This window comes from Scomber japonicus, chromosome 12, assembly GCF_027409825.1.
Source record: "Scomber japonicus isolate fScoJap1 chromosome 12, fScoJap1.pri, whole genome shotgun sequence".
In the NCBI taxonomy this organism is placed as follows: Eukaryota; Metazoa; Chordata; class Actinopteri; order Scombriformes; family Scombridae; genus Scomber; species Scomber japonicus.
This window is the reverse complement of record NC_070589.1, coordinates 13,793,482-13,806,403: the sequence shown is the minus strand read 5'-3', so window position 1 is coordinate 13,806,403 and position 12,922 is coordinate 13,793,482. Positions and strand designations below refer to the sequence as shown.

At 38.2% G+C, this 12,922-nt stretch overlaps 1 protein-coding gene across 1 annotated transcript; it reads right to left on the bottom strand.

Annotated features, from left to right (window-relative positions):
• Window positions 1–973: 973 nt before the first annotated feature.
• Window positions 974–4,858, bottom strand: LOC128369283 (gamma-interferon-inducible lysosomal thiol reductase-like). Its single transcript, XM_053330290.1, has 7 exons — window positions 4,655–4,858; window positions 3,371–3,559; window positions 2,927–3,001; window positions 2,536–2,622; window positions 2,195–2,347; window positions 1,389–1,457; window positions 974–1,245 (listed from the first exon to the last, which is right to left on the bottom strand). The coding sequence occupies exons 1-7, from the start codon at window positions 4,784–4,786 to the stop codon at window positions 1,180–1,182; spliced, it is 771 nt and encodes a 256-aa protein (XP_053186265.1). The 5' UTR covers window positions 4,787–4,858; the 3' UTR covers window positions 974–1,179.
• Window positions 4,859–12,922: the final 8,064 nt, after the last annotated feature.

Genomic DNA, 12,922 nt, shown 5'->3' with positions numbered 1-12,922 from the left:
TTTGCATTTCTACTTTCTTGTCTGGCCTTTTTCAAACTGTAATCTGATCAGACCCAAAAGAGCATTTTTGAAAATGGCAAAACTTCCATTTGTGGAGCAGGAATGAGAAAATATATTTGAGTGTGCATATGTTAGGTGGTAGTGAGACTGAGGTGCTGCATGACAGGCCATTATTCATGTGTGTCTATCTGACTGGAGAATCAGAGGACCTCATGCATCCAGACCTTCTGGTTCGGCCAGACTCTGGCTTTGATCAAGCTGCTGCCAACAATCTGTCCGTGTAACTTTTTTACAGCATAAACACCAGCTTTGGACAGAGCTACTATTTCTAATATGATTTGAGTCTATGTTTAACATTTAGTATGATCCTCAGGAGATGTTGTGAACTTTAATGACCCTGCCCCTCTGCCTCACACCCACACCAATACAGATTTAAAAACCAAACACCAAACACCAAACTTAATGTGAGTTGTGACTCATGAAACTCATTTTTTACTTTTTAGTGCCTTTAGTTATGATTTTTGGTTTGCTTTTTTATATTTACTTTGTGTATAATGTACTTACAATCTCTAATTTTAATGAGATGTTACTGAACATAAAGTCATTTCTCAGGATGATCATGGAGATTATACTGGCTTCAGAATAAAGAAATCAAAAGAAATACATTTAAAATACCTACTTAAAGACTGTAATATGGTCAACAGTTCATTATGTACATGTACGTTGATGTTGGTTTCTTTATTTACGGCTGAGAACAAGGGTCGAGTGGTGAGAGTATGAGTTATGGCGCCATCTAAAGGAGACTGAGGACATGGTCTGCAACCAATCCAGGACACTTAAGGCCATGTAAACATCAGTAGTCAAGATCTTATAAAAATCACTTATGGTCTCATGTTTCAATAATGACACATTTAAAGTCCCTCATGGTCTCATGGTTCAATAATGACACATTTAAAGTCCCTCATGGTCTCATGTTTCAATAATGACACATTTTTAGAAAGCAAATTGTATTTATATTCTGTGAATTATAAAAGTGAGGTGATCATAATTCTTCCCTTTATAGAAACAGACTGTAAAATCACAGATTAAAAAAATAGTTTGGAGACATTCCACAGTGTTCCTTATTTAGTGGGCACACCTGGAACACAGCAACATAAAGGCAGATGTAGAGCTGCTCCTTCACTCCTTGTGGCTGTAGCTCTTGTAGTGTCTCTGGGCCCCTCCACATGCCTCTGGCTTGGTACCCTGAAAGAATAAAGAGCTTGTTAGAGGTCAAAGTTCAAACAACAACTTATGAACTGCTGGTGATTTTATAACATACACAGTGAAATATCACAAGACAGACAGCACACAGAGTCAAACTCTGAACTGACTGACGCTCAACGTACCTTGTACATGCCACAGACCAAAGTGAAGAGAGAAGACATGGCTTTGTTCTGCAGGTCCTCTGTGTGCTCCTGCAAATAAAAAGGAGTGTCTCAAAGGCTATGGAAACAAGTACTCTTTAGGCACAATGCAATGGTGGATTAATCAACTGAATGTCACATAAAAAAAGATAAGTGCAATGACAAAAAGAAACATGCATGTCAATGCTCTGTCAGCAGGTCCAGGCTTCAAAAGTAAATCAACACTTCTGTGAAACAAGCAAACCTTGCTAGATATTTACAAAGCTGGTATTTAATTCAGGGCTGATTGGTACCAAGACTGCACCCAGAAATGAAAAATCAGCAGTATGGAGCGCAGTAACTGATCATAGATATTAAAAAGTATAATCTAAACTATAATCTTACATTTTTCCTAGATCTGGAGACAGAGCCAAAAAATGATTTCATGACAGTGCTTTGTAGCAGATATAGTCCTGGTACAGCTGGACAGCTATTCCCAGTAATGGTAATTATTGTATGTGAAAAAGTATTCAGTGGGGATGTACTGGTCAAGCAAAGTAAACCAAGACTAATGCAACTCAATCCACACTTAAAATGTCTTTTAATTTTCTGTTCAAGTTTTATTTGATAATCCAAACTCTCTTTCATTCACATAATGGAGTTGTGGGGCAGATCAGGTGTCAAAATGATGACCGTAAACGTGACATGATCTGTTTAAAAATTAGCAGCAACAGCAGTGGCAGAACTGGGGCACTGCAGTAGTCTGGCTTTTTGTCATAGGTTGTACTGCTAAATGTATTAAAACATACCCCATTAATGGTGATCCAGGGCACATACTCATGTGGAGGCTTCAGGGCTCCGGTCTCCAAGGCATTCTGATGCATCAGTTGGTTTCCCTGATCTCCTTTCACACAACTCATGACGCTGTCCCAGCTCAAGTCGGGGGCGTAGATTTGCGCACACTACAAACAATTGACGTAAATAATGACACATCAAACTTTGTAGTGAAGCAATATGTTGTGAAAGTGATAATGACCGAGAAGATGGTTGGAGAGATACGGGCAGACAAACATATGATGAAGTGATGGGGTAACACACACACACACACACACACACACACACACACACACACACACACACAGTTTCTTACACCCTGGGCTGACTTGATGACATCAGCGGAGCTTTCCATACAGAAGATGATCAGGGGGGAGTACTCGGTCATGTTCAGTAAACAGGTCTGAAGGAAGTGGGGCAGGAAACACACATGAATAACAATTTATCCTGGTACAATGATACAATGACAATATTCATTGACTAGTTCAAATAAATAAATGAATTAATCTTGAAGAACTGAACCTTTGTCTGGACACTTATAGCACTCTCAAAACATTCATATTCAGTGCATTCTTTGAAAGATGAACAGTAATAATCTTACAAAACTGAAAAAGACATGGTACCAAAATGTAGTTTTAATATTATTCAGGAGTTTACCTTCTGGGGGTATGTATTTGCATTTGAATGCATATGGGGTGTAACTTTACCTCAATCATGTTGCCGAGACACTCAGGTTCTCCATGCTGACACTCATATTTATACTTCTGTCCATCAGGTTTCTCCTGGTGGTTAATAACAACATGGTAAATGTAACAGCCATCATTACAACATACCTCACATCATTATCCCCTTACTTCCAGTGAAGTTACAGAGAAACTCTTGGACAATAATATTTATGTGATGATTTTGTGATCACATTGGGTTTTAAACTTTTGGCAAGTCCTGATGAATCTCCATATTAATTACAGACCACATTCTGTAACTTTGTGATGGTAAAAACACTGTCCAGAATGATGAGTTAAATTATAGAGGAGCACAGTGAATATTTTATTCCCTGCCACTTGTGTAATGTTCCCACACCATCACTCTTTACAGAGGACAACTCAACTGTAGTATGCTGTATACTAGAGATGCTTGGTGCATTTTCCTACCTGTGCATTTCCATAGGGCACCAAATTCACAGCCATGATGTCTCCCAGCATGATCCAGGTGGGGAAGAGCATCTGAGTGAAAAACCCTCTGCAGCCAGGACACAGGCTCTCATAGTAAAACCCAATCTCGACGGGGTCTTCCTTCTGATGAGACCTGGTGAAGTTAGCCTCAAGGCATTGCTTCAAAACCTGTGCAAAGGGGCAAAAGTGGGGAGGTAAACTTGTGTGTCACAGCTGTTTGTTGTTTTGTCTGTGTGTCTGCACAGCCACTGGCAGATGGCTTCAGGACAACTATGTGTCTAAATCATTATTTAGTGCTGAGGAAGATTTTAATTTTCCATTTGGAGGCAATAGTATTAGATCTCAGGGTCAGGGTTGACTTTTTTCCATTTTTAAAATTATATTTATGTTAAGTGGCACCAATTTCAAAGTTACTAACCTTGTATTTAATGATGAAATCCATATCTATTACTGCCACAACAATATCAGCTGTTCAAAAATTACATTGCTACTGAGCATGCCCAGTACGCACATTTACTTCTGATTGGCTGAAACTGTGCCATAGCCTTTGTATGTGTTTATGTACTGTATAAAACTGAGAGTTTATTGTAGCGTCTAATCACACCTTTCTATTGTCTTGAGTGCTTCTCTGGAAAACCCCTCACCGAGGGAGAAATGTTGACCATGTTCAAGCGAAGTAAATTACTTCCTTGTTCCTTTGCTGAGTTGTTTCACATGTCTTTCCACCACAAATGGAACATCCTCGCTATGCCCACTTCTCCAATTGATAGCGATTTACATTAGTGCGGTAAACCAAAACTGCAACCTGTACCCAACAAAACAGTCTATACACCACAGCTCTTTTCTTCCTGTACAAAGCGACAGTTAATAGACCACGACGACGAAGAGAAGGGAACATATTGGACCGGAGAGGGGGGGGGGGGGTTGGTTGGTTGGTTACAAACGCCAAAACGCCTTATTTTCTGTATTGAAACATGTTGGTGTGAATTATGACGCTTTTATACCACGGATATTAAAGGAGAAGAGTTGGCAAAGTTAAGTTAGCTAAGGAAGAGATAGCTGGTTGGTGTTAGGGATAACACTGGGTTCAGGTTCAAGTTAAGGTAACGTTAAAGGGAAACACCAACAAGCAAACTCACTTCCACACAATACCTGAACTTGCTGAATAGTAATGTCTGAGCTGAGGTATCGTAAGAGTCACAAAGAGCGTTTTCTGGGGTAAAAATGTAAGAAAACTTGTACAAACATCTCGAAAAATCTTACCCCGCACTGGATAGCAGAGTCCATGGATGAGCACCACTTAGATGGAGGGTAGGAGCATGAAGAGGACAGTGTGCCGCCGCTTGACTCAATGTTCAACCAAACGGTCAAAACTAGCAGCAGAAGTGTCTTCATCTTCAGTTGCAGTGTAGGACCTACGTTTGACACTCAGTATGAAAGTCACCAGCGACGCGACAATGACTCTCAACTTTAAATACAGCACCGGCGCTTCCCCGTGCAGGCTCCCTGATTTTTGATTGGCTCTCGATCATATGACGAAGACAGCGTCACTTGTATCTAGCAGACATCCCGAGCAGCCTGGTCTCAATGATTAGTGGAAACATGATTAATCCATGCAGATTAGTCAAAATCTCACTAGATCTGTGTGGGCACAAGTCATTAAACACAAAATATTTACTTTTCATTTGCAGTGCAGTGCAGGTTATCTTGTTGATTAAAAATCTTGATATTTTATGTGAAATAATGTGGTACACAGTCAACACAAAAAACACTTTTTCGCAAATGTTAACAATTATTCATCTCTCACAAAAAGCAAACTGGTTGATGAACCTGTTTTTGCACAGATAAAATGGTATGAGGAAAATGAGTTAGAAATATATCTAGGTGGTGTTGGGTTAGATCTTGTGATCAGAATCCAGTTTTGTTGTTAGTCTTGTTTTTTATGGACAGCTCATCGGGCTAATTATAAAGCACTGTCATGTCTCAGAGTCCATAGGTCTTGCTCAAGAGGAGTCATGAGAAACACACACAGCGGCAAAATCACCACAAACCCTTGAACATTAAGAGAGAGGTGTACCTGGTGACTCTCACATGATCTCTCCTTGTTTTTCCCAAAAACCATGGCACAGAGACAATAAAGCAGACAAGACACAACAAAATACACCCTGCTTCTTGTCTGCTCCTCTGGGTGTAACAGAAAGAAAACAACTCTATCTTACTTTCTATTTCATGTTTATGTGTAGGGAGTACTGTAATGAATCTGTTATGCTTTTCAAATGAGTATCTTGGTCATATTTACCTGCAGTGGTTAACATGATTATACTGTATCAAAGAGAGTCAGTTTACTTCCTCATACAGTGGGGAGAACAAGTATTTGATACACTGCCGATTTTCCCACTTACAAAGCATGTAAAGGTCTGTAATGTATCATAGGTACACCTCAACTGTGAGAGACGGAATCTAAAACAAAAATCCAGAAAATCACATTGTATGATTTTTAAATACTTAATTTGAATTTTATTGCATGACATAAGTACAATCCTGTAGTGCATGCAAGGTCCCCCTGCTCAAGCCAGTGCATGTCCAGGCCCATTTGAAGTTTGCCAATGACCATCTGGATGATCCAGAGGAGGAATGGGAGAAGGTCATGTAGTCTGATGAGACAAAAATAGAGCTTTTTGGTCTAAACTCCACTCGCCGTGTTTGAAGAAAGAAGAAGGATGAGTACAACCCCAAGAACATCATCCTAACCGTGAAGCATGGAGGTGGAAACATCATTCTTTGGGGATGCTTTTCTACAAAGGGGACAGGACGACTGCACCGTATTGAGGGGAGGAAGGTTGCCAGGGCAACTAAGGAGTGGCTCTGTAAGAAGTATCTCAAGGTCTTGGAGAGGCCTAGCCAGTCTTCAGACCTGAACCCAATACAAAATCTTTGGAGGAAGCTGAAAGTCCGTATTGACCAGCGACAGCCCCGAAGCCTGAAGGGTCTGGAGAAGATCTGTATGGAGGAGTAGGCCAAAATCCCTGCTGCAGTGTGTGCAAACCTGGTCAAGAACTACAGGACACGTCTGATCTCTGTAATTGCAAACAAAGGTTTCTGTACCAAATATTAAGTTCTGTTTTTCTGATGTATCAAATACTTATGTCATGCAATAAAATGCAAATGAATTACTTAAATCATACAATGTGATTTTCTGGATTTTTATTTTAGATTCCGTCACTCATAGTTGAAGAGTACCTATGATAAGAAATGACAGACTTCTACATGCTTTGTAAGTGGGAAGTGTATCAAATACTTGTTCTCCCCACTGTATATGTTACTGATTTCTGTTCTGTGGAAATGTGCATTCCATTGTGGTTTCAATTAAAAAAAAAAGAAAGAAGTCAGTTTACTCAATCACAAAACACACGTTTTCTCATTTCCCGTTTTTATGGACTTCAGCTATTCAGATATATGTGGTGTTTGTCCTGGTTTTGAGATACCTCCCTGATTTGAGGTTTCCCCAGAAAACAATTATGTTGCTATTCAAACTTCACTGAAAATTAAGATTTCATATTGATAAACATGACAGGTTTGAGACCAGTGAGAAAGTGTTTTTTTTTTCTTATAAGGAAACTTCAGGAATTATAATTCATATACATTTGCAAAGATTCATTTTTTTACAGTAAATACTTTAAAGCCTGTGCAACATTAGTATGCTTCATCAATGCCTTTGTCGATGCATCACTATTTTTGTCGGTGCATTCATGTGCTTCACTGTCCACATGAACATAAAGGGATACATACAGAGACCCTCTCCTAAAGACACTACTCCATAGTGCTAATAGAGGTCCAAAACTCCACAAGATACCTTTTTACTTGGTTTGAACTGCCCCCTAAAACTGAACAAGGGCAATGGAATAAATGTGTTTTTGCATTGATCTCATCTTAAAACGGTAGTCTGGCACTTTGAAAACACATTTCATTGAATGCTGCAAATGTGTGATGTCATCATGTTTTAATGTTTCAATCTAGCAAAATCCATTTAACTAGTACATATGTTGTGATTGGCATTGGCTCATCATTACTAAGTATAGGTTGAAAGCAGAGCAACACATCCAGACAAAAACCCAGACAGAAAGATTTCATTTTATATATATTTTATTGTCTTTTAAAATCATTGCATCAGCCTAAAGAAAGAACCGTACAGATGAAAGAGTACCTGTCTGTGGACAAACACAACTCTGAAGCAAGCTGTACACAATAGAGAAAGAAATGTCGCATCTGAATCAAGACAGACCAACGGAGGGACGATAACACAAGAGTAGAGAAGAAGAATAACCATCTTTTCGTGCATAGGGGTTGGGCACACCACAACCAATAGGCCTCTACTGGCTGAAACAACAGTGCTCCCTCTGAGTTCAATTGCACTTTGGTGTAGAGTAGCTTTATCTGACTGCCCCATTCAATTCCATTCATCATTTTTGAAAGAAAGAAGACCACATCGTTAACTATGCATTAAGAACCGTGTATCTGTTGCTGCTGAGGCTGCTGATACACTTAGTCACATGTCAGGCAACGTAACGGACAAACATTCCCCCCCAAAAGTAACAGAAAGGAGGCGAGATGTTGCAATCGGATGATGCGTCTTTAACGTTGCCTGGACCGCTACTAAGTGAACCACAGCCAATCTCGTCTCCAATGTGCAGCGTCGGATCTTGAATATGAACTACTATACACCAGTGAAAAATACTACAACATTCACATCAAATTATTCAAACAAATGGCCTTTTAGGTCAGAGTCTAAACTGAGAGGGGGTGGTGTGGTAGAAACTGCAGATGGCGATTTACATGCAGAAAAAGAGAAATGAAAGTGCAGTTGACAATGTAATATTTTACATGGAAATCTTGCACAAGCTGAGACTACAATGGATGACTTTTGGTCTTAACCAACCAACAGAGCAATTGATTCATCTTTTCATTTGAATATCACTTGCTGTCTAGTGCAAAATCAAGAATATGATGCCTCTTGACAGTTATTCCTGAATTTCAAACCTTGTTTATGCGGTTGACTTAACCCAAAACTGTACTCAAGAATTTTCACCAAGTGACAAGTTTTTAATGTTATTCACAAGACTCTGAATTAAAATGTTCAAATGAGTCGCACTGAAATCTAACAAACTGCAAAAGTTTCAACAGCGTCTCAAGTTAGGATTCAGTCCTCCATATACAAGGCTCAGTGTTAAGTAGTCAGCAGGTAAAGAAAGTCAAAGACTAGTGATGCATTAGTATGAATCTTGAATCTAGTATGGAAAAAATGAATCTGGTTGAACTATCTCATTGAGTTATTGTTTTCGAAATTGAGGGAGCACTGTTCTCACATGTAAAAATAAGAAAAGAGAAACAAATGGAAACAGAAAAAAAAACAAAAAAACAAACCCAGAACAAGCAGTCATAACATTTTCAAGTTTAAAATGACAGAGGAAATAAAGAAACATAGATCAATCTATCACAGCCACTTTGAGGGACAGACAGATTGATTCTCAAACGCGTATTTACTATTTGGTTAATTACATATTGTAAACATTTGTATTTTTTTTTCTGTATGGAGGAAAAAAAATTCAAGCTAGCTTATTTTTTTCTTTATAGGCTCTGTAAGGTTATCATCAACAGATATAAACAAACAAACAAAAACAACCAACACTTGGACAGACAAATCTATCAGCTTTTTAAAAAAGCTAAATAATAATTAAAAAAAAAAATACTCAGGCACCATAAAAGAACACTTTCTAATGCCATCATTGTTCTGCGTACAAAGATCTGCTTACAGGAGTGATCATGAACCGTTGAATCATGTTTTTTCTAGTATTGGGTAAATTCTCCATCTTTTTTTTTTCTCCTGCCTGTGCGTGTAAGTCCAGGCCAAAAAAAGAAAAGAAGAAGAAGAAGAAGAAGAAAAAAAAAGTGAGTGACCACAAAGATCTACCAAAGATACAGTGGTAAGATGATTCACTTTGTTACAAAATCAGTGTCCAGTCTTTGGTGAATCTCTGTGGCATCATCCTCCAACAAAATTCACTCCACTCTTTACAAGTGTCTCTTTTGTGGTGCAACTTTAACACTGCCTCTACTCACAAAACCAGAATCTTTCAAATTACAAAAACAAGATTCTCACGTTCAAGAAAAAAACAAAACGTTTTTAATATTTAATAAATGCAAAGCAGCCAAGACTGCATTTAACATATAGACTGAGCTCTGTAAATACTAACACATGTACAAGAGCTTGCTTCATCCTCTGAATGCACCAGATAATCATGCTTAATAGATTACATTTATGTCGAGTGACTGTGACACAAAGACCACGATGAAGCTCGCTGCAGCTGATTAGTTAAAAATGCTTTCAATAACTGCTCACCCTGTGGAATACAAAAGCAGCCGTGGAGCAAGTCTAAAGGATTGTGTTCACATACATCGAAGCATCTCTCTGATTTGCTTCAAGCGCAATCCAAATCAGAATTACATCATTCAAAAATATAGATATCTAAGTGTATTTTTCAAAATAGTTATTCTCTAGTATGTCTCTCATTCTTCAAACCTTAATAGATACCAAATATACGTGTTCTTTGTAGCCAGTGAAAGATGTGCTTTGTATGTGAGGCCATTTCAAGAAATATACTTTACAGTGTACCAAAGCTGATGAAAAAATATTTAATTCCTTGAACGATCATTTGTCATATAGAAAAATGCTTTTCAAGATGCTCTGACACAAATGCATCTCTAATAGATGAGCAGGATGAAAGCTTTGTTTCGGAGTCACATCTACCAAAAGTGGGACTTAAGTGTCAACTAAACAAACAAAGCGTGATAACGCCTTCATCATCTGCCCATTTCATGCCTGTCACTGCTCGACTAGGTTCGGTGCTACTAATGTTGCATTGCTCCTAGCTATTAAACATCTGTGATTAACATGGCGTATATATATGGCGGGTGAAAGTACACTGCAAAAATGTGCATCTTAACAAGTGATGTGGTAGATTTAAAGTTTCTCGAAGCAACTTAAAGAAGATAAAGAAAATAGATTGAATGGAAGCAGAACCAAAGTCGCCTGGTTCATGAATATCTTTGAAAGTTGTTTTGGAATAAACAGAAACTGTCTCACTCTACTGACAAAGTTTCCCAAACATGCATGTTTAAGTGGTATGTTGCTATGCGTTTACTTTCAATTTCATGTGCGGTTCTTGTGAGGTTCATTTGCTGCTCAAACATAAAAAAATTATAATTAAAAAAAAAGTCAACAGCAATGTCTTTACAGGTACAAAGTTAATCCACGGGCGTCATTGTGCACAATTTCTCAGGTGACCATTTCCTCAATACAAAGTAGTTCCAAAGAAAATCTCAAAACCGCAGCAGACAAAAGCAGAACTATCTGCATGTTTATATACCACTATTTCTTTCTGTAGTATGGGTGAAATTACCCTTAAAGAAAATGAACTTTATCCCTCTTGTTAAGTTGGACAATTTTGCTGTGTAGACAAAATTGCATAACGAGCCGGCAGCTCTCTTTAAAGTTGGTTTGAAAAGTATTACAGAATTTATACAGTCCATAAAGTCAAACTAACTCTATAATAAAAACATTGCAATCAGTCAAAAGCATCAGAATTACATGACAGCTGTTGACCGCAAAACAACAACAGCATATACTGTACACTGTATACTCAAATATCATAAAGAAAAAGTCAATCACTCCTGATATAATGTATGGAAAGACCTTAAAAACTATCAACTAAACACACTATTAACAACTGAGCTTCACCACTGTCTGTTAGTTATGGTTGTTGGGCGTTAGACACACTAGTCTGAGTGTGTGGAACAGGAAAAAAAGTGCAGTCACAAAAGTGTTGGTCCAACAAACTGGATAATGGATGTGTCAGCAGTGGCGGATGACTCAACCAGTCACTAGTTCACAAGGAACTGACTAATACAAAACACTGAGAAATGCTGCATGCATTAACTTGAGAGCTTATCCAAAGAGCTTCAACAACTGGGCTGGGCCACGGATGTGTAATTGTTCACATTTCTACCTTATCTGTGTTTTATTCAAAAATATACCATCAAAGAAAAAGACAAAAAAAAAATCAAAGAAAGATAGCTTGGGTGCACAGTGAGAGAGAGCACCAAGCTACTGTACAGCCCCCCACCAGAGAAAGAAGGAATATGTAACAACTATAGATGTAACAACAAAGAGGCATGACTAAACTCTGTTAATCTCTATCTAAAAACATGCTAAGATTTACTCTAACACACACACACACAGACACGCGCACACACACACAGACACATACAGTCACACAACAACTATGCTCATTTGCCAGGTATCTTTAAGTCTGAGATAACTGGCAAATGTGTGAACCATGGGGCACAACATGTGGTGGTGATGGCACCATCTTGTGGAGCGACGCTCCAATGACAATGAGGAGAGGACGAGCTCATCACAATGTCTAAAGGCACTTCTAATCTTTCTCGCTCACGTGTCGTTAAAGCCCTCTGATCAGAAGCACTGCTGTCACCTCTAGTTTAATTCTTGGGCTAAGAATTGTGCAAAGTACAGTACAATTATTAGTCTTCCTGACTTGAAATCAAAATCTTGATTTAAAAGTTTCTGAAGTTGATTCGGTTATGTTGTTTGAAAATGGTCTGTTTGGAGAAAAAAAAAATTGCTACCTGAAATTCGTGAATCAACATTTCAAAAGCAGAAACGATATTATGTTAGAAAGTTATGTTTGTTGATATTAACTCATAATTGAAATCCAGAAGAGGGGATAAATCTCTTATTTTGGAACAAAACTTCAATTTCAATCCCTCCTCAACAGAAATTAAACAAGTCAAAATGCCAAATGTGCAACTTTTTAAAAACAATGCACTTCAACTTTTACAAAAAACCTTCTAATGCCAATGAGGTTTGACTCCTCTACACTCCTCTTATTTCTTTTTTCTTTTTGGCAATTTGAGTCTAGTACATGCAAAAAATTTGAGAGATTATTTGTATTCATTCATTTTATGAAATCAACTATGAAAATCAGTTTTATTCGACCACAGAAAAACAACTGGATTACCCTGCCTCTACACAAGTGAATTGTGCTTTGAAAGTGAGACAAAGAGGATGGTACAACAAACATGAGAGAAGAGGAGAAATTCACTGCCACAGAACAGAACGAAGGGTGGGAACTGATCTGAGAACTGTCTGTAAATGTAAAACCTACTCTTATCCATATACTACTGTGTTGTGCATAGTACTACCACACATCATACTGTATATGCACTACAAAAAGCACAATTATCAACCACTGGTGCCAGGTAAAAAAATAAAATAAAATAAAGAAACACAACCCAAACGAAGGACTCCATGCACACTGTACTAAATAATCTCTCAGACCACGGAGGCCATGCTAAATGGCAAGAGGACTGGTTCTTTTTTTCTTTCTTGCTACATGAAAAGACATCCTTCATTTGGCTCACATTAGCTGGATACTGTGCATCCTTAAACAGAAT